Source organism: Lepidothrix coronata, unplaced genomic scaffold, assembly GCF_001604755.1.
Source record: "Lepidothrix coronata isolate B3197 unplaced genomic scaffold, Lepidothrix_coronata-1.0 Scaffold0, whole genome shotgun sequence".
Lineage (NCBI taxonomy): Eukaryota > Metazoa > Chordata > Aves > Passeriformes > Pipridae > Lepidothrix > Lepidothrix coronata.
The window spans coordinates 7711251-7733758 of NW_016690180.1; the positions used below are offsets into that span (position 1 = coordinate 7711251).

The following is a 22508-nucleotide window of genomic DNA, read 5'->3' on the forward strand; positions in this document are numbered from 1 at the left end:
AAAAAAAAAAAAAAAAAAAAAAAAAAAAAAAAAAAAAAAAAAAAAAAAAAAGAGAAAGAAAGAAAAAGAGAAAAAGGCACTGTGCAGTCATGACATTTAGATTTCCTACTCTCTCTGGATTCTGTCCTGGATTGTGGGCAGGGAGCACAAGATCTCCATGTGGGAAAGTAGGATGCTCTGAAGCTACAAACTTATGTGACTTGCACTCCAAGGCCAGCTGCTGCACACTGACTTGAAAACAGATTAAACTAATTCTTAATTCTAAATCACAATCACCACAATGAGATGATTCAGACCAACATGAAAGAACAGATGAGGTAAAACTATGGGAATCAATAGATTGATCTGTCATCTCAGTACAGGAAAGATGTGGACCTGATGGGAGCAGGTACAGAAAATGGATGAGCACCTCTCCAGTGAAGAAAGGCTGAGAGAGTTCAGGGGTGTTCAGCCTGGAGAAGGTTCTGGGGAGACCTTATTTTGGCCTTTCAGTACTTGAAGGGGACTTAAAAGAAAAATGAGGACAGATTTTTTTAGCAGGGCCTGTAGAAATAGGATAAGGGGTAATAAACTAAAACAGTATAGATTTACATATATATAAAGGAAGAAATTATTTTCTGTGGGGATGCTGAGGCATGGGAACAGGTTGCCCAGAGAGGTGGTGGCTGCCCCATCCTTTCAAGTGTTCCAAGGCCAGGCTGGATAGGGCTTTGAACAACCTGGTCTAGTTGAAGATGTTCCTGCTCACTGAAGGTGGAGGTGGTTTGATTAGATGACCCAAAGTGCTCTGTGATTCTATGATCTGATTGATACTGGACTGCTGTATAAGCTTTAGCAAATACTGTGAGGTAAGAGTTAGTTATTTGAATGTATTTTGAATTCTTTTACACAAAGTGGTAAAAAAAAGCCAATGTCTGTGTGAAAGGTGTCAAGCTAGGTAATAAACAGTATTTTAAGAAACTAAAATCAATTGTTGCTCAGCTGTTCATTCTTCTGAGACAAAAGTCTTGCTTCATTACTGCTAAATAATTCTATACTCATGAGGATCTCAGATGAAAGAAAGAAAATCAATACATCAAGGACTACAAAACAGCAAATAACTGAAAGGGCAGAAGGCAAATAACTGAAAGGGTCCTCATGTGCAGTAAGGAACGACAGCAGCTATTAACTGGAATACATAACTGGCAGTGCAGCACGCTCTGTTCCTCATTCTCTACGGTTAACAAATTTTTACAAATAGTTAATTTTCTGTACATTCCCACAGCTTCAGACTAGACCATTGACCTAATGAGTGTTCCAGACATCCAGAAGAAGGCATAGCCAGCCGGAAAGAAAGCAAGACAGCTTTGCAGAGGAATCGAGATGGTGGGCTTATGCCAAAGGAGAACACTGTGAGAACTTTTCTTTATTTGGTATGAAGTATTAGGAAAAACGTAGAGACTTCCTATTAATCCATATGAATCTGTTTCACAGTCGTACTTCACTAAAAGTTTCTGCATGGAATGAAGGTGACTCAAAGAAGTCAGCATTGTTACACCACCGAGAGGAACACGTACATTCTGTCAGTCACCCTCATGTCTGCACAAATGACTCTTACAGTGCTTAAAGGATTCTAGCATCCAGAGGGCTTATGAATTAGTCTCAAGTGAAATATGATCCTTAAAATGAGATCTTCTAAACTGTAATAGACAACAGACCATGCTTAAAACCAAAATCAATTATTTTCTCTTAATTGTGAAACTGAGGCAGTGTCACATAAAAGGCTGCCAGAGTTGATTAAAAATCAGATAAAACTTGTCTAATTGGATTAGAGACTCAATATATTCCATTTTCTTTTCAAAAAAAAAAAGGCAAGTTCAGCCATTAGGAAACTGGAATATTATATACAAAAGTCTCTAATTCCTTGAGAAAAAAAAAAGAAATCTAATTACTGTACCTTGGGGTTAACCTTCCAGTTTTGTGAGGAAAAGAGAAACCAGAAGCACACACAAAACAAGTTGATATTCTGTGCTCATCTTTTCAAGGATAAACTTGTTAGGTTTTGGTTTTAGCACAAAGTATGTATATTTTTACCACTTTTGCTTTAAAAAACTGTATTTTGCAATTAAAAAACTTCCTATCCAAATACAGGCCTAATGAATATGGATTTAGGAGTGTACTTTTCTAATACAGATTTCCTGATTAATGCTAGAAAGTCATAAATCCTTGGATTTTTATCTCAAAATACAATCTCCTATATGATGCGGAGTTTATTTTTAATATTTAGACCAAAAAGTTAACTTTTGTATAGCAAGGACCACTTGGTTAATCTCGACATGCAACAGCAATTTTATTAATCTAGCACATGTGAGATTTAATGCAGGTGAACAATTATCTGAGATTTGATGGAGCTTGATAAGAGGTTGTAAGTTAATTACCTCCTTTTGCAGATGGAGTTTGAAGAAACTGTTTGGTTTTGAAGGCAGCACGAGGCAAATTTTTCTGCCTTTGCAGAGCTGTTGAAAGACAAGAAGTGTTATATTTGTCTAAGAAGATATGGAAACTAAGTTTACTGGAAGTTTCAGAATTGCATCCACTTGTGAAGCATCAAGGAACAGAGTGAGTTAAACACTCAAAAAGCAGTTATGACTCTGGAAGTGATGGGGTTTTGTGAATGGTTCTTGCTCTTAATGACGAAAAGTTACAGAGGAGTGTGTCAGAAATTTTGCAGTGCAAAATGCGCAGATTCAGTAAGAGTAAAGCTTCTTGCAGGGCAAAAAGCCCAGAAATGCAAAAAAAAAATAATAAAAAAAAATTAATACACCAAAGGGAGAACAAGCCACCTAGCAAACATGCTACAGCAATATGAGTGCAAGATTAGATACAAAGATGAAAATTAAACTGTCATATTTGACCTAGTAAGACTAAACTTTTCATTTTAATAGTGTTTTCAAAAATATATTAACACTAAAGAAAGGCATAAATCTTTGTCTAATATGATCATCATATAAACAAATTGTGTTTTCCAGTTATGGAGACGTAAGCCAGATGTCTTTTTTCCCCTCTTCAAAAGGGTATGCAAGAGGACTCAAACTTAAAATGAAGACTTAATGCTAAGAATTATCAGCTGCCAGCATGTACACAACATGATGGAAACTATTTTTTATTGCTTCTTTGCTCCTGTGTCCTGCCTTTTCTCTAGTAACATTCAAGGGCTGGTATTGCCTTGAAATGACCTCACTACCTACCAGTTACCAAGAGAGAAGCCAGCGTTCCAAAAGCTGCAGAGTCTTGGCATGGAGAGAATTACCTATTGCCAAAAGGAATGCATTGACTCTGTATTTTCACCACAGCATATTTAAGGGGGGAAGGAAGAAAGCAGTCAATGAAATAAAGCTTTGCCTTCAGACAGTCTTTGTAACATGATGTGTGAATTAACATCTCTGCTCACCTCAATGTATGGAGTTTTATACTAGCATAAAACTGATTGCACTAGCAAGGCTTATTTCCATAGTGAGAAGGAAGAAAGATGGGGGAACAGCTATGCATAAAGATCCTGACCCTGAGTAAGGAAGCTCAGTAATCCTATCACCAGTTCGTGAATATCACAATAAAGAAGGTAGGAGAAGGACAATTAGAATCCTAATAACATTAGTTAATCCTTTTCTAAACTTAATAGCATATAATAATTGCCATCACTTTTCCTACCCTTCAGTTAGTGCAAACTTCACAGTATTTTAAGAACTATAAAAGAAGTTCATCATGTGTTTCAACATCGTGCTGAAAATATGACTAGGGGGTCTATTCAGTTCAGTCTTAATAACTAACTAACACTGTCATTTTCAACAAACAGCAAAGAGGAATTAAAGTGTTCATAAACACAGTAAAATGCTGTCTGTGCATATTAACAATAAAAGCCTTATTCCTTCTACCAACTAGAATCTAATACAAAACAGCATGTGGCAATATGCAATTCTGATTCAACTTCTGGCATAAGGTCTTCCAATAAACTTTTTTTAAGGTATACCCGTCCACAGCCAATAAAGGACAGTAAGACCTTAAAAAATGAGCACAGTTCCTAGAAATGTACTGAGGCAGACCAGTGGCCAGAGTATTTCAGTCCTCAAGTATTCCACTATACCATTTTTTACTGAATCAGTGTTTTTGTTTTACCACACAAAATGAAGAACAGCTCCTTCCTTCTTATTTTGAATTTGTTTTGCCCTAATTCACTCAGATTTAAATATGCTACCACACATGGCACTTTCTTCCCCCATCATTATTCACATTTCTTGCAAGTCAGAGATGTGGGATGATATGGAAAGAATTTTAAATACATATATATCAAATTCCTTCCTTCTCAATGGAGACTCCATGAAACAGACACTCAATAACTAAACATTTCTGTGCACCGAACCACAGTGCAAAAAACTTAGGCAGTACACTTTGAACAATGCTGAGGAAACATGCAGTTTGAGATAAGCATGTGGATAAGCACACTTATCCACACCATTTGCTGCACTTGAAGTGCTCTGTATGCTGTGGCAGTACCTGTCACAAATGGTGTGCACTGAAATACAAGTGGTTACTTTTACTTCTGATCAGCCGAACTAGAATAGTTAGTTTCCTCGAAACTTACTCTTCCTCCTTTTGCTCTGAACAATGCCAAGCAGTTGGATCTTGGCAAGCAGACTGTCACTTTATTGATAGTTTGAACAACCTACAGCTCTTTGAGAAAGTATTGTATTTATCTCTGCTTAAAGATTTAAAATCCATGTGCTCACAGTGCCACTAAGTACAAAAGCGTCACACAATCCACTAGAAAGCAGGCAGCTCCTACATGGAAGCCATCCTACAAAGTCTACAGCTTTGCACAATCTATGTGGTGCAGGACCCAAGTACAGAGACTTCCCATCACTAACACTTTAGACAATTCCTATTCCTCGGGGAACATGACACAAGTATTACTGTATCTTCCAGGGTTTTAATGTGAAATATTTACTGACTTTCATATAAAAAAGTACTCCTGCATAATGGCATGGAGAATCAGATGTAAATGAACATTCTAATTGTTATGACTGTTATTTCATTCACTCAATCTCTTTTCAAGAATAATTTGGTTTGTTCACTGCATTGCACCTAAAACTTTAAATGTCAAATGTTTTCATGTTTTACAGTTGTACTTCTAAACATATTATACGTCTTCCCTCTTCTGTGTAAGCAAGTGTGTTCAATTTGCCTATATAACCATAAGAGGAATTATCTTTTCAGAAACTTACTGGATTCCTAGCTCATTTTTGAATGCCAGCAACCATAGCAAGTTCAGTATTGCAGCCACAGCACATGTGCAAGTAAATTATGAACCGCAAATCCTCAACAAGGAGAAAAGTAGTGACTTTGGGTGGCAAGCCAGCGTCCTTGCAAAGGTAAGCTCATGCAAAACTAGCAGGTGTATGAGGAAGCTTGAAATCCCAAGACCCAGAAATCAATGCCAAGGGAAAACAAAAATTTGCTGCAATTTAACAGTGCTTTGTGCAAAGTGACAAAATACAAACCAAATAAAACAAAAAGTATACAATAAAAAGGACACAATTCTGGAAATTTTTATACAATGTACATTTTTGCAGAAAATTTTTTAATCCAGACTAAGCAAAGATACTTACTCATTGACTTCATACACAAACCGTTTTACGATTGTCAATAGCAAGACTCTGACAAACATCTGTAAGAGCAGGGAAACTGTAAAAGCTAGAAATCTGGCCTTCATTAATGATACTTAACTTACATTTAAATGTAAGTTGGTCTAGAGCGGTTCACATTTGGGGAAATATTCCATGAAAGGCAAGCAAATTTGCCTAATAATTTCTGTGATTCTTAATGCATCCACAAGTTGGAAAAAAAAAAAAAGAACATATAACCATAGTCACACCACTTTGGTTCCTACAATGAAGTAATTGACTAAATATTGACTATTGAGACTTCTGTTGTCTGATCTATCCATAGAGTTTCACCATGAATATACTTTTCATTCTGGAAATAGCCTTCTAGCTAACTAAGTTGACCTCTGGGCTCTTCCCTTCCCAATTCACTCTATTTTAAAACACCAAATAAAATCTGTACAGATTTTTACTACAAATAATTTTCCTTCATTTTCTTTCAGGTCGTTTTGATTATTCTTCCTATCACAGAAATAGCACAGCTGGAGAGCTACTGTCCAACTGCTCTGAATACTTTACAGTTTGATAAGCCTGAGTAACAGGTAACACTCCTGCTTTTTAACTACACACATGCCCTTTCAGTTGGAAATCCCACCTTCTGGTGGAAGAAGGAGGACAAGGTAAAAGGAGGCTGTAGTAATCTATATGAACAATCATAAAGTCACACTAACTTTTTTTGACTACAGGAAGTATCACGTACCTGGGACTAACTGTCCACACAACCTTACATCTGGTCTGAGTCACTACAGAGACAAAAATCATGCAGTATTTGGCATGGTCTGTATTCCATATTCCGTACTTAACTGTATTTGGCAGCATCAACACACTGTTTTGAAAGTTTTAAGGAGACCCAACTAGGTTTACCAGTATGCCTCCATTGTTTGTTGGGTTAAAAAAACTCTCTACTTTAATTCACAAATATTATTTTACATTTCCCATCAAATATTTAGATTACTGATGAACTTTTATCAAAGAACTTTTATAGTTCAAGGCTTTTCACATAATAATATTCATATTATGTTCTTCCCTTTAAAATGTCACATAAGGTTATTAAATTCAGAAACTTGTTTTAAAATAAAATGGTCAGTAAACATTTAAACAACAGGAACTGGCAATATTGGCATATAAAGAAACACTGAATATTTAAGTTTCATTTGCTTTGGCTTCTTTAAGGTCACTATTTTTAAGAGACTTGTGAGATTAGCAGCATTCTCGTATCAGCAGTTCACTTTTGGACAAAATAGCAGACAGTAGTCCAGCAATGGGCCAATTTGTTTCATGGGACACAGGTTCATCCAAACCTTTTCTAGGAAGTAATTGACATTTTAGAAAGTAAATAAAATCAGGAACTGGATATATAATTTCCAGGTGCCAAAAAAAAAAAAAAAAAGGAAAGAAGAAAAGAAACTGCAGACGGGTTAAACTTAAATTAACATTTTAAGATCAGGTTTTAACAGTTAAAAAAATATATATATAAATATCATACAGGTGTTTTTTCAGAGCCTAGTAAAAAAAAAGTTTCTGAAATGTCCAAATACTGTATTTATACTCTTTATATTACTTCTGTATATATTTTTAGGAAACTATGAATGAATGACACTTTAATAAGAAATCAGACTTTTTTAATATAATGAGTACCAGATTTTGTGTACCAAAAAAGCAGATTCACACAGGTCTGATTAAAAATCAGGACTAGCATCTCCAGTGTGGCATGCAATGTTTCATTTTGCCATGAAACTGGAAGACAGCTGAGTACCATCACTTAATTCTGAAATTTACATTGAATTGGCACTAAAGGTACTTACTGGCTGAGGCTTGAGGTTGAATGCGAGGTATTCCTCCATTTGGCACTTGAAAGTTTGAGTCACTTCTGCTGTTTTTCACAGACTCAGCTTGGATGTTAGATGTCCTGGACAGGTTTGGAAGACTACGCCTTAGTTTTTCTGTACAAAATAATACAAAGATACCACAACATGTCATGTGATGCTGGACAAAGGTCAGGTTGTGAATCTGTAGCTGAACCCCAAATCTCACTGATGCAAAATGTTAGCCACATAAAACTACACCGTGATTTAAAAGCATATTTTGTTACATTAATTCTTCTCAGATCTATCACATACAGAATATTTATCCATCTAAAAAAGCAAGAATGTACATTTTTCACCTGTGGTGAAAAAAGTCAAGCATATTGTGTTTTGAAGTTGAAACATAACTGGATTATGATTCTCTGAGTTTTGTTGTACTATTATGAAAACTGGATAGACAAACCTAATTTGCAGTTTTACACAATTTTTGAATTATTTACCTGTTTATAACAGAATGCTTGCCTGAAGAGTAAAAACATAGGTATTTGAGTAAATTTTTGAGACTGACTAGTCCCACATCAGCCCATTATACAACAAAAATCAGCCACCCACTTGGAAAGAACCTCTTCATACACAGCATTCAAAATTATTGAACTGTCCAGTTATGCTTCATCTTTCACATATGACTTGACTATCTACTCAGCTAATACTGATTCTTCAAGGGCCTACTAACATTTGTACCACTGCTCGCAGAATACAAAAAGATGCCATTAAATATTTCTCAAGTCTAATGACATTCTGTGTTTCTCCAACCCATGCAGAGCTGGGTTGATGACATACTTTGGATAGACGACTGCAGATGCCTTGATAGGATGAGTGGCCAACCTGATTCTGCAGAGGGATGCAGGGAAGAAGTATGTTAACCATGCACAAGCACTAAAGATGAAAACAAAACTAAATCTTCATCAGCTGAATATTCCTACAAGTGTACTTTCGGCACTTAGCAATTTGCACTGCAGTTGGGTACACTATTGAACCCTGTCAACCAACTTTCCCTCCAAACATTCTAGCCAAAAAAAAAGAAAACCTGAACAACTTTTTTTGGCTGCTGCTGTATCAACTCCGAACATCCAAGCAACATTCAGCTGCACAAAAATCACCGCAAAAGAATTCCTTGGAAGTGTTTCAGAAACACATGATCACACACTCTATTTTGATCCTTCTGGCATGTGGGATACCAGCTTTTGGTACCTTGCCTCTCATGGGATATTTCTGTTGCAGCTCATTTAGCATGCATTACGACTTTCATAAAATCCCAGAAAAGAATGGGAAAAGAATTCTCAACAGGTAATCACAATATAATTGATTACCTTTTGCGCTGTGAATACCTAAAATTTCCCCAAGCCACTATTACTAATAAGGGGAATTCTTACTATCTGTATGTATATCCTTTCTAAATTTAACATTTTATTTGCCAGATAAAAACTACGCTTGCTGAAATGGGAATATGCTTGCAAAATTTCAGCCCAGTTAAACGAGTTTCTGCCAGATTGCTACCAGGAAAAAGTACATTCAAGAAAAATCCTATCAGGATTACATTATTTTGTTCTATGCCAATATAGTATAAGTACACTGAGTTTACTGCAAGCTTTATTTTTTTTCATGCAGCAGTTTACACAGCTTTGAGATATCTAAAATATCCTACAAATGCATGAGTTAAGTACTAATATTTTTTAAGGCCACGTTCATTGTCAAAGAGTTGAGAGTCCTGTGCTGCCAGAAGAAAGCATTCAGCTGTCTCACAGGCTACAAGCACGCATAAATTGCCACGTTATCCTTATCTGACCACAGTTACTTTCCTCTGCATTTTGTTCTGTCATCTGCAAGGCCTAACCATAGTGGTCAATGATAGTTTCCTTGCTTTATTTTTGTGCATTTGCCTGCCAAAGATAGACCTTGGTCACCATGAAACTCAATTATATTCAGTGACTGGGTAACATCTAAAATAAATATAAGTCTGTCAAATCATCTGACTATACGGGTTCCCCAGCAGAACTGATGCTTTGTTTGCTCTGCTTTTTCTTCAACAATTCAGCGATTAAACCATGATGTTACACAGGCATATAGCTTTAGTACTGCACACTATCCAAACTACTTGTGTAACAACTTTGAGACAGTTTTTTACCTTCACTTTTGACATTACTAGTCTGTAAGTCTGTAGGATGGCCTTGAAGTGAAAGACGAGGTTGCTGTAAACGGCTAATCATAGGTTGTGGTGACGCTCGACTGTACTCTATGCTTCGAGCAGGTGAGCGGGAGCGAGGTGAATTTCTTGGAGATTGTTTTGGTGAAGGCCAGGGAGAACTGCGAGGTGATGGTGAGAACCTGCTAACAGCAGGGTGCACTGTGTGATGTGTGCCATCTTCCTCATCTTCTAAGCTCTGCGCATCAAGCTCCTGGTCGCTGAACGTGCCTCGCCTTGTAGAATTGCAAGAGGAACCAGAACTACGCCGAGAAGCAGTTGCTGCATATTCTTGCCGGAGGCCTGGCAACAATGAGAACATTGTTTACTTGCTTCCAGCACACAGATGGTTCACACTAGAGACAGTGCCTACAAATATCTATGCAGTTCTCAACTCAAATTTGGCTCACCTTTTATTTGAAGCATTACATGAATTCAGTTTAGTACCAGAAAGTTGTCTACCAGCTAATAACGACTTGAAATAAGTAGGTGAGCACATTCCATTTCCTAGTACAGCAATCATCAGTATAGATGTATTGTGTACTTACTTGTTCCTCTCCTCTCCCAGGCTGGATTCTAGCAACACAGGCTACACCTTAGTTTTGGTATCATATGACATCGTATAACCATTATAGCAGCCACAATGAAATGTCTCTTGCAATATATCAGTTAATGTAACCAAACAAGCAGCATGATAATCTGCCCCCAGAGAAACTGGAGTTGTTAGATCAGTGGTCTCTGAAGTGTGGTGCCCACACACCCAGGAGTACACAAAAGAATCCACTGGTGGACAGGAGAAAAATTTGTACAACCAGTATTTGAAAACAGTATTTATTTTTGTCTTTATCTCATACTTTAAAAAGTTATAATGTTGCATATATTTGTGTATTTCTGTGCATCTAATATATTAGGGTAGCACACGTACATAATTTATAAAAAAATATATATATTGGGCCTTTGGTTTTGTTTTTTTTCACTGATGAGGATGCACAATAATCAGGAGACCACCCTGTTAGACAACGGAAATTATTACCACTTTCTGCAAGCTCAGAGGGACAAAAAGACAGTCTCAACTAAAGCTATAATAAAAGAGAGACATCTACATAGGTGCTTTTAAAACTATTTTTTGCCATAGTGATTTTACATTTTGGTGATTTAAATTATGGTTTAAGCACTGATGTCAACAAGACTGGATTACATCAGGAAGGCATATATCTCCTGAGAAAAATGGTGACAGGCAGTAGTCCATTCTAACCACCTTCCTTTTAGCAAATACTCTATCTTACAAATTCATACTCTCCAGCCTTTTTTGTCCATTGTCCCTAAAGAACAATTCTGCACAGCAACTCCCTTTCCTTAGCCTGGAGGCTTAAGCCCTCAACCATCTTTCTTGGGTCATCTACACCTGTACATTCACAGCAGAATCTACATCCCTTTTCCGTTACTGCTAAGCAAGTGTGACTGGAATTATTCAAGGAAAAACCCCAATGGCTCCACTTCGTTTTCAGAAAAAAAGCCACTTACTTTCTTCCTGCATTCGTGCTAAAATTTGCACATCTGTAACATCATTTAACTTGTAATTAGACCCAATAGAGTCTTCATCCATCTCTGATGCACTTAATTCACTGTCCAGAGAGGACTGTGGACTTAGCGGAGGATTTCTATCTCCCGAACTTTTAAGATGACCTATGGAAAGAAAATAAAGTAACAGGAAATGTTACTTAAAAGAAAGGAAAAAAAAGGAAGCTGCATTTCCTTTCCCAGTAAAAGAACTACCAATCTGAAAACAGATTATTACTGAGACATTTAGTCTGACAGACCATTTGAAACATTTGATTGCTAACCTAGGGTGAAAATATAACTTACAAAAGCAGAGCTTAGCCATTACCTTCTAAAAACGGGTAACTTTATAAAATCATTGCAATGGTACCTAAACAAATTAATGACATATAGTCTGTTCTATCATACCATGTTTCAACTGCTATGAAGTTTGCACAGCTCTACAAACAAAAGCAACTGCATACCTGGTTCCATTTGTGCTTTCATTCTCACCTCTGCTTACTACCTTGTAAGACATGAGTTGGACTAGATCTTTCTTAGTGGTAAGGACATGCTGGTCCAATGAATATTGATTCAGTTTGGAATGCTTAAAATACAGTTTATCTGAAAATACTATCTGTTCCACATACACATTTCTGCTAAACTATAACATGGAAACTAGAACAAGGAAAAACTCTTCCTGTTTTCTGCCTTCTGGCTGACATCCCATTGCCTGTTACATCTCTGTCCTCCCCAGGCAGACACACCATTGTAGGACATAATGCAGAGCAGAGTTAGAGAGATGAAGACAAAACCTGAGTAATGGCTCTGGTGCAGTGCAGGCTTCTCTACAAGTCCACACTGAACTATACAGAATTGGATTGTCAATGCAGTGCTTTTTTCACCTTCCCTGTAAGCTAACTTTAGTTAAAGTATATACAATAAGCCAACAGTATGACTTCAGAATAGTGATATGTTCCAGGCATCAATTTTTATCACGCCCAGAAAACATCTACGGTGTAGAATAAAGGCAGAAAACATCATCTGAATTTAGTGTTTATACTGATAGCTGCAAAGCCTTGTGGAATGCCTTTAATTAAAAAATGCATCTTCTTAGATTCTATAGTTCACATCTCAGAAGTACTGATAGATACTTTACATACCAAATGTTTCAGTCAGTAAACCTACTGTTTACTAACTATTGCAACTGTAGCTGCAAAGACTTTGCAACTACCAGCACCTAAGGTTTGAACACCTACCACGCAACTTACATGTCAGTCAATTCCAAAAGCCACTTACTGACCCTGGGACTCCACAGGACTAAGGTTCTGTTTTAATCTAACTGCCAGTATACATCAGTGATTTTTTGGCACGTGGACATCCGAAGAAAACATTTTAATAAGTATCTCATGTCAGAAAGTCTGTAAAAAAGACTTTCCTAAAAAGCTTAAATACTGCAAACATCCTACAAAAGACTGACAAGGTTTTGGTTTCTTTCTTACTCTAGTTCAATGCAAAGTCATCTATCTGAGCATGTTTTTCAAAGGAAGAGGAGGAAGAAGACAGCAAAAGACTAGACACACAGTCACACAGACATTTACCTGAGGTACCAGGAGGTATGAGCTGTTTCACTAAAGCAGATTTCACTGGTGTTGAGGAGGGAGAGTTAAAACCACTGCTGTAGGGGCTACCGGTATTTGGACTATAAGAGCTCGCGTAACTGACCGCACTGAAAGGACTGCTGTACAAACTCTGTCTCTTGAGAGCTGTAAGAAAGAGGAGAAAAGTGATGAATTATACTGAAGGAACCAATGAAAAATTAATACAATACTATATGGTATCTTCAGTGTCATTTAATTTCTGTACAGTTCAAGTAGAAAATTTCAGACACCAGGAAATTTTTCAACTGACTTCTTCACCCCCTAGATATAACCACATTGTGAAAGGAGTAGGAGAAGAGGACAAGACAAGATAGTGATAAGTACTTTCATCATAGCAGTCAGATCTAAGATCACTACAACTGATCTCTTCAAGATGTCCAGTGTTGGTGCTGTGAAGCAGGAGGACAGTGGTAGCTAAGTTACAGTAACGTACATCCGATGCACAATTGCATACAAACCAGAGCATACCACGAAGTCGAGTTCTCCAGAACTCACAGACCTGTGTAGATCACACAATACTTCCACAGAACTAAGCAATACCACCTACAAAATTTCCCTAAGCATATGCTAAAATGAAAAAGCATTAAGCCAGGCAAATGCTTCTGTTTATATTTCTGGGTACCATGAACCTACCAGGCTAAGGCAAATTGACTGTAGGGGTTATTCCCTTCTGTTCTAATGACTTTGGACTTTTTATCCACAGGCTTCAGCCTCATATATAAGATCTAAATTGGGTACTTTCCTTTGCCATTTATTGTAAATACTTCAATGCTAAAGTACTTTCAGATAAATGTTAACCATTAGTGAACATTTTCCATATGATACTGCAATTCCCCCAATTGCCAGGTGTATGATTTGCATAGTTACTTATTTGATTATTTTGTTCAGAAGTTTTACACTTTATTTTAATATAATAGAAAATGGAATTTCAACAGGGGAAGTGGGTACCTAAGGAAAATCTGGCACTTTTGGTAAAAATCAGTTCCTTCATTGCTGAAAGTATATTTATACAGGAGTGTATAAAAGATCAAATTAAACCACAAAACATTAAGCTGAAAGCTAGAGATCCTAACTTGATGGTATGTAAATCTAGGTTAGATTAAGTTGCAGCTCACCTAGCTACAGAAAGTAAGCTATTTAGAGAATGTTGTGTGACATTTCTATTAGTGAAAATGGGCTTCAATAAGCACAGTAGCAATTAGGCTATGGATAGTAGTGGACAAAAAAAAAAGGAATTGAACTCCAATTTATTTACTAAAAATCACTGCTGTTTTGACATTACAAGAAGTTGCATGAAATGCTGCTTTCAGCAGCAAAGGCTGCTTTAGCTCCTCCTACCTTCTTTGTTCTTACTCGCTACACCTCCTCAACTGTCCAGTACAAACAACGGTGGGGCTGCACTATCATCTGGCCTACTAAAGTGGATTTAAGTTAAAAATATCTAGAGTATTTTAGCTGATTGCATCACTAAGTAAGTTTTTAGTAGTGCCCTAAAAAAACATGTCATCCAACCAAGCCAATGGCAGAATGTAGCAGAGGCAAAACCAGCAGAAATTAAAGTTGACTTTGAAGCAAATTCCTAAAACTGCAACTTGTGCAAAGGTACTTTCTAAACCAGTTAGAGTGAAAAGACAGTTATAGATGGAGGATGGAATGCTTATATTTCACCTTTCACTGCAAGTTTTAAACAATATGCATTAATTTCACCAATTAGTGAATTCAGTGAATTCTAGCAAGTATTCTTGAGGTACCTCCACTTTATTTTGAGTGTCAGAAGGGAAATATCCATTTTATTACAAAGCTCAGTTAACAAAACCAATAATTACAACTCGTTGTATTCTGGTTGACTTACAAGAGGCCACTCCTTTGATAGCAAGTTCTGGTGTTCACATAGGAATCCTAAAGCATCTATTCCAACTGAATCTTTTTTCTCACGCTAAAAATAATTTACTTTTCATCTCTTGCACAAAGTGTCAGTAAAAAACCTCTAAAATGTAAGACTGCACAACATTCTTTTGTACTTATTACATAGACAAGTATTTTAAAATACTAACACGAATCAGAAAACAATTGTATTACTGTATAACCTTCAAAACAGGCTCTTTGTACATACCAATAATGATACAAAATATTTGATCACACAGATTTTTTTAGATGAAAGTAAATATACTTTTGCTACATATAAAAAGTTTGCTCTGGTACGTGATGAGCCTTGATATGTACAGTAGTTTTCATCCTAACTAATGCAAACTTCTACCTTCCTCAGCATTTTCCCAGGAAAAAAAAAAGCTGGATTCAAACTCTTTTCTGGCCCAGAACTCCTAAAGGTTTTCCAACAGGGATTTCTGTAACTCAGGAAGACATTGCTATTTTACAAATAGAGATGCGGTCTTTATTGGGAGTGTCAGACAAAATCAGCATGACAGATAACTCATTTTAACATTTAATTGATCCTATATTGGATAAAACACTATCTTACAAAAGATTACACATTAGCTCTCAAAAAACCAAAGGGGAGGGTTGATGATCAACAATTTTATTTTAACTAATTTTCTTTTATAACATTCAGAAACAGTATGCAGCATCTAATTCCTTTTAGTTAACATTTTGTTAAAACAGTCATAAATCTCTCTTGTTGTAGAAAATAGGAAAATTTGAGTGCAGAATATACCTAAGGTTTCCTCTAGTCTGAACATGCTTCCAACACTGAGCAGGACTTGCTCTGCAACTGTAAACCTGAGCTAAATAGTGACAAGGCACTGTGCATCAGTAACTGCCCCCAGCAGTTTGGAGCTGAGAGCTGCTCTGCCCTCCTTTATTATCACACAGTGGAAAATAGGATGGAATATGAATATGTGAAATACGAGAGAAACAGCAAAAAGATATTAAATTAGAAAGAGGTAACAACAGGAACTGACAACATTAAAAAGAGTCAATGCAAAAGAAACATCAGCAAGGATTTAGGAAAGAAAGTAACAGCAGTGTAAAAAGCCTTATCCACAGAGACTGGAACCAAAATCGATAAACTGACACAGTAGGTAGTAAAAGGTTAAGTGATGGGTCCATGAGGAATAAGTGTTATGTAAAATGCAAGTCACAAGATAATCCTGAAGTTGTAGGGTAGAAAACACAAACAAGGTTACAAGCAGCACTACTCATCTCCTCCAGTGGAGCTTCCTGCTACCCTGTATCTGTAATAGATTGGCTGCTATAAAGGACAATTTTCTATTTTGTTACAAATTCATTTTTTCATGCAATCTGCTTCAACCAGCAATATTAGTGCCTATCTCTTCTATCATTAGTATTTTCTCCTATTAGTACTTTAGATGAATTGTAATATTCTTTCACGTATCACTGCCAGAGGCAGATTCTCAGGTCCAAGGAAAAAAATGAGGTGAAGTTACCTAAAGACATTGTTTGAATGATCAAAGATATACCCTAAGGGTAACAGAATTTGTGGTACTTCTGGAAGACTTCTACTCACTAATGAAAAGAAGGTAAACCATGAAAGGAATTAGGTCAATCAACTGCTATCCAGTCTTAAATATTCAGTAGTATTCAAATTCCCAAACTTGGATCATCATTTGTAAATCCCTGTGATCTGGGTACTTTTCTTTGCTTAGAATTTCAGCCTTTGCCTGTAGCAAATCATGTTAACTGTCCAGGAAAATTGTTAATAGATGTCCAGGCAGCATAAAAAAAGCACAAGAAACAGGAGAAGATCAATGGTGACTCATATTGAGGGCACTTTTACCACTATGCCTATGATTGTTATAAGAATAAAAAATGGATTCAAATTTTATTAAGAACAATTTTAGCACAAACCAGAAAAAAGACTGAATTGCTTCAGAAAAGGATCCAAGGAAGGGAAAAAAAGTTACAGTCAAACTCAGCACAAAGTTTACATATAACCATGTAAAGAAGGTGGTAGTTGGGAACATTCCTGGAGCTGTGTGTGTTCACTTATTCCTAGCTTAAGTCCAGCTGTTCTGCTAACTACTGAACATAACAGTTAAAAACGTAGCAGAGTGCAAAAAAACGGAAATACAGGGAGAGAACAGCTATTAATAGCAAGAAAGTAAGTTGTCTCAGAAGAATATTTTAAAAAATAAAAATAGGCTCCAATAAAGAAATTAAAATAAATCAAGAAAACAGATGGACAGAGAATTCTAATCAGTCCTTCAGCATTTTGCTGCTGGTCTGACATAAAAAATGCTGGTAATAGAAGGATGGAGAATGTAGGCTTTCATACGCAATTTGTATCAAGGAAGAATCATAAACTTTGGGGTTTTTTAATCTGATTGTAACAAGATCTTAAGTTACTGGGGATGGGAGGAAAAGAAATCACTATTACCTCCCCAGAGTATTCACAAACTTAAGCCTCCATTTCCTTAGATGAAATAAAATAGATAATCCAGCAGAAAACCATGTTAACATGCTGTCAAGCACCTAAAAATTATGATAGTTTAATACAGGCTTCTATTTTAAAATAAGACAAGAAAACCTTCAAGTTAAAAACACTGTTTCTTCCTGAAAACGTCTGCCCAAATTATGAAGATAGTATAAAACTGAAATCATGACCCACAATCTATGCTGCCTTTTCATTTGTTCATACAGTTCAGAAAATGAGTCGAATTAGTTACGCCTTGTAAAACATAAAAACTTAAGACCCAAGTAACTGCTGAATGTCTTATCTCACAACTATCAGCTAATTTTGACTGTGTTTCAGAGTAAATACATACAACCCAGTGGTTTTAGTGTGCAGGAACTCACCTGACATTGTTTGTTCCAGCCTGTGGATCAGTGACTTTTTAGCACATTCAACGTCAGGACTTGGGTAATCCAATACCTGCCTGCACCAAACTAATGGACTGATACATTTTTGCCCTGGAGTCAGTTTCTTCTTTGGAGATGTATATAACCTGGAAAAGAGGGGGGAAAAAATAATCTATGAGGACAAACAAAACGAGCATAAGATCAGGCATGCAACAAAATACCACATACTATGCTATCTTTATACTCTATCTATACTACAATACAATCCCAAAAGATAAAGAAAGCACAAATTTTAGCTTACAATTAACTTTTTTGGATACAGCATAGAAGTGATAACATATGGCTACTCAAGGACTTCTGGCAAAGAGTGCTCTGCCTATCTTGCTATACCAGGATATACCAACTGATATGCAAGGGAAAAAAAAGCCTTTTCAGACACTTTAGGTATATGCATCATCATGGGTAGGTTTCGCAAATGAAGATTAAGGAAGACTCTATCCACATTTATTACAGGCACGCTGGTGGCTAATGAGGCCAATATGAGATAGAGCACAATTTCACTATATCACATAAATGCACTAACCAGGATTATCTTTTCAGATTTAAGTAACATTCACCTGAAAGAAGGAAATAAAGCACTATGCAATAGAGAACTGTTGTTTTCCTAACCAAAGATGTAGCAAGCAATTATCATCTTAACAGCCAAGGAGCGGTGCTAAAGTGCACAAAACACAACTATTATTTCAGTAGCCTTGAACAATAAGCATTTTATTTTTATTTATGATTTATATCCTACCACCTGATCCTTTCATTTTCTTCAAACACAGAACAAAAGGACTATCTCTACCCTAAAGGGTATACATACAGTCAAGCATCAGAAACAAGGAAAAAGAGATAATGCACATAGAGTAGAGAGAAACAATGAGATCATATTGTTCTGAAGATATGCTGAAGCCTTTGTCTGTCAGCATCTCCATTAATTTCTTTTAACATCAACGTTCCATGATTGAAGAAAGTAGTGTTCCAGTTTAAAGGCTCAAGAAATTTAGCTGAAAAGTCTCCTCTTTCAACAGAGAGAGTAAAAGAAAAGTCAGAACTAATCACACACTCAAAATAGGGAAGCTTAAGCCTTACTTTGGACTAGAACCAAACTTGGAAATGTGCTTCAGCAAAGACAACAGTGAATTGCAAGATGCACAGCCAGAACTAGAGCTTACGCATATGCAAGAACAGCTAAATGAGTGTTTCTTCTAGGAGTAATGACAGACTTCATGTTCCAAGTGAATATGACTGTATGCCACACACTGTAACTTAGAAACATCTGACAGTCTAATCAGCCATGTTTCCTTACAAAATAGACAGCAAAAAATTGTTTCTTTTATGCCAATGACATTGGCAACACAGGAGTTACTTCCCACAACTATTGTCATTACAAGATTATTAGCTGATCTTTCCTCTGTAATTCTAGAACCGGAACTGTTTCTTTTATAATAGCTTTAAAAGATTATTCTTTTAATTACTACCATTAAGTTCACTTCTTAAAAAAGCTTCCCAAGAAGCATAATTATAAAACCACCACGAATATCTCACCCAAAACATGATCTTTGTTTAGAGTTCGCTCTGAAACACTCTGCCCTCAAACACTGGAATTACCAAGCTATGCTTGCAAATACAGGAAACAAGATTTTTATTAGCTGCCAGGTTTTCAAACAAAAAAGGAAGCTGTTTGTAACAAGGCAAATAGCCACTGCCACCTACTGTAGTTCAAGTGGTTTATGCTCTGGCCAGTATCATGTTATTTTGTAGAAATCCTAACAATCTTCACAGGCACTCTGCCCACAAGAAGAGCTGAAAGCCCATCACATATTTATAGCCCTGAAGATCCTTGAAAAGAACAAGAATAACTTAATTTTTACAGTTCTGTGTAAACAATTACAAAATTTTCTGTACTTCCTGCAATTATCTCCATACAGTAAAAAAGTAATGTTTGACATTTGCTATCTCTCTAACAGTCTGAATTTACTGTCCTTTTAGCATTTATTTGCCTATACTCTTTTCTGTCCTAAGGTATGTTTATACAACACAAAGAAGTGTCAAAGGCAACAAAGACAACTTTTGTCCTGTACAGGCCACACTCCCTCCTAGCTCTCTGGATAGCTGAAGTGCCTTGCTGTCTTTGAGAAGTTCCATGCGCATTTGAAGTGCTCACAGTAATACCCAGTATAAAAGGCATTAAAGTGCATGTCCTCTTTGAGAGACATACCAAGGGAGTACCTTCAACAAACCTACAAGATTGCTCTAATGAAAATTGCACCTGGTAGTTTAAGCTTCAACACATTCTTTTCTGCAATTTCCAACTGTTGCATTTCTTTCACAAGTAGTTTATTTATTGAAGCAAATCCAGGCTCACACAGCTCCCACTTCTCCACCTTCCTTTCTAACTAAACATATATTGCATATTCTCCCACCTTTTTCCAGTCAACTGCTTTTCCTTTAACAGCCTTTGTTTCATAACTTATACTTCAAAAAAGGACAGAACTTCAGGATATACATATTTCATGCAACTCCACTGCTTCATGACACGCACATATACATTGATGTGGTAACAAAACAGCTCTTTCAGGGCAGTTTCTTGAACATCATGCGATTATGAAGCCTCATTACAAGGCAGTGATCTTAATTTCCCATCTGATGAAGAAGAGCCAATGTCAAGTTTTGAGACTGACCTAACTCTACTTGTTTTGCCTAATTTGGATTTAAAAAAACCCAAAAGGACCAAGGACAAGGCTAAGAATCAGTGATGCCTCTACTACTTCTTCCTCTCTTCCCAACAGCAGGAACAGAAAAAGAACATAGACTATGAAGTATGCACAAATAACTTCATCCAGCTAAATGATCATCTTTGTCAGACTACTGTCTAACCCAAAAGATATAGGTCCTCCTTAGCTGAAGAGCTTTCCAGAAGAGATCCCTCTGTACCTGTTAATGCATTCTACAGCAATGCAACAACATAGATTGGCAGCACAGCAACTTCAAGACTGAAGACAACCAGAATAACTTCATACATCTTTAACCACTATAAATCACTTTCTCAAAACAGGAAGTTGAAAACGACTGAGGAAGCTGACAACCTACAGTTACCACCCATACTACAAATGTTAACACACCAGAAACCTACACTCCATTCTCCACAGGAGAGTAAAGACTCTACAGTCCAGTGACATAAGGTCAAGTAAAAGAAAACAGTATATAAAAAGAAGGAGCAATCCTCAGGAGCTTTGATCTATTTTGAAACAGCATTAAGAAGCCCAGACACTATGATTCTGCTGCACACAGTAATACTTCCTTCCCTTGGCTGTCACTAGTGAACTACGCCACAGCAGCACCAACCTGAAGCTGAAAGCAGCCAGGGGCTCTACTGATTAATTCCAGAAAGATGCGGCACAGAAAAGGACAGAGCTTCTGCACAAAGACTACTGTCACTATAAGCACATACGATAATGTCAGCCAAATAGGGCAAGCTGTAGCATGTTGTACTAGGGCAGCTGAGTTGGAAAGGGCTTTGAAGAAAGAGGACATGACACTGTGGTAGAAGTGGAATATCTGTGTAGGGATTACCTCACTTGAGGAACACCTCCCCATGCATTAAAATACAAGAGGCTAGTTGCCACAGGCATAAAACCAGAAGCCAGTAATCTAATCAGGAAGAAAGGAAGAGTCTTGGTAGCAAAATTCTTCTACTGCTCAGTAAAAGAGTGAGGGAGAAACATGCAAATGAACATGAAGTCACAGATTTGAATTAGAAAGATGGCAAGTGGAAAGAACTTGAGTTAGAGCTCATTTATTTTAGCTACATTAGCTTTAAGCAAATGACAGCTACAACAGCTGTAATGAAATGAGAGCAGACAAAACATGATTCAGGCAAAAGCAGGATGAAAAACCTGAAGACACGAGGAAGAGAAAAAGTTGAAATCTAGGGACAGAACAGTAATAACTTCCTTTAAAATACAAAAATGAAATTGCACAATGAAAAGCTACTGAACATAAATAAATCAGGAGACAATAATACTGGGCAGTCTTGGAAACAGATCATTTTGAACACAACAGTGTCAATCTAAAGTCTTTTAGATCAAGCTAAAACTTTCAGGAAACCCTACCTGAAGCAATTTAAATAAGTAAAATTTAAAATGGATTTTGAATGAACAGGTAAAAATCTGAAGAGAATCTCTTCAAAAGAGAAGAGGTCAAAAGAAAAAAAAAAAATCCAAAAATTAAGTGACATTACTGCACATATCTGGCCCACAGATTTTCCTTCTCTCCCACCCCAGGAAGTTCCTATGCTACAGTTATAACTGGCTGACATACACATTACTTAGCCTGTAATTACTAGTTTTCAGATGTACTTCAAAGAATGCTTCTAGTTCCCAGAGATGCACCAGTTACAGTAAACTTCAGGTCTATTCATATCAACTCCAGGATGTGAATACTACGAAAATGCTTCGACAATCTCATCAAATCTTCATATTAAAGCAGCACATCTCAGCTACTTGATGCGATTTTTAAGTAGAATTAAGAATATTTGAGAGATTGCAAAGTGCAATTTGGAACACATCTACCTTTCTGTGCCCAAAAATTAAAGATAGTTAGCTGTGCCCTGGCTAGTTATAGGAAATTACAGGCACGATTCATTTCCTCATCCAAAGGAACATGTTGTCTGAAAGACATGACACAGAATGGGAAATGGGGCCTTCAAAAACACCATCATGCAGCTTCCCTAGAATTGTCACAC

At 36.8% G+C, this 22508-nt stretch overlaps 1 protein-coding gene across 2 annotated transcripts in view; it reads right to left on the bottom strand.

Moving 5' to 3' along the window:
- Positions 1-22508, bottom strand: part of SLAIN2 (SLAIN motif family member 2) — a 37441-nt gene that overhangs the window by 9542 nt on the left and 5391 nt on the right. The window contains exons 2-7 of one of the 2 annotated variants that reach the window (XM_017803864.1): positions 17717-17865; positions 12884-13048; positions 11268-11429; positions 9687-10046; positions 7502-7639; positions 2418-2495 (exon numbers count right to left, since the gene is read on the bottom strand). In XM_017803864.1, coding sequence (XP_017659353.1) covers positions 2418-2495; positions 7502-7639; positions 9687-10046; positions 11268-11429; positions 12884-13048; positions 17717-17865 — 1052 coding nt within the window. The remainder of the gene's footprint in view (positions 1-2417; positions 2496-7501; positions 7640-9686; positions 10047-11267; positions 11430-12883; positions 13049-17716; positions 17866-22508) is intronic. The other variant, XM_017803872.1, reaches the window with a different exon arrangement.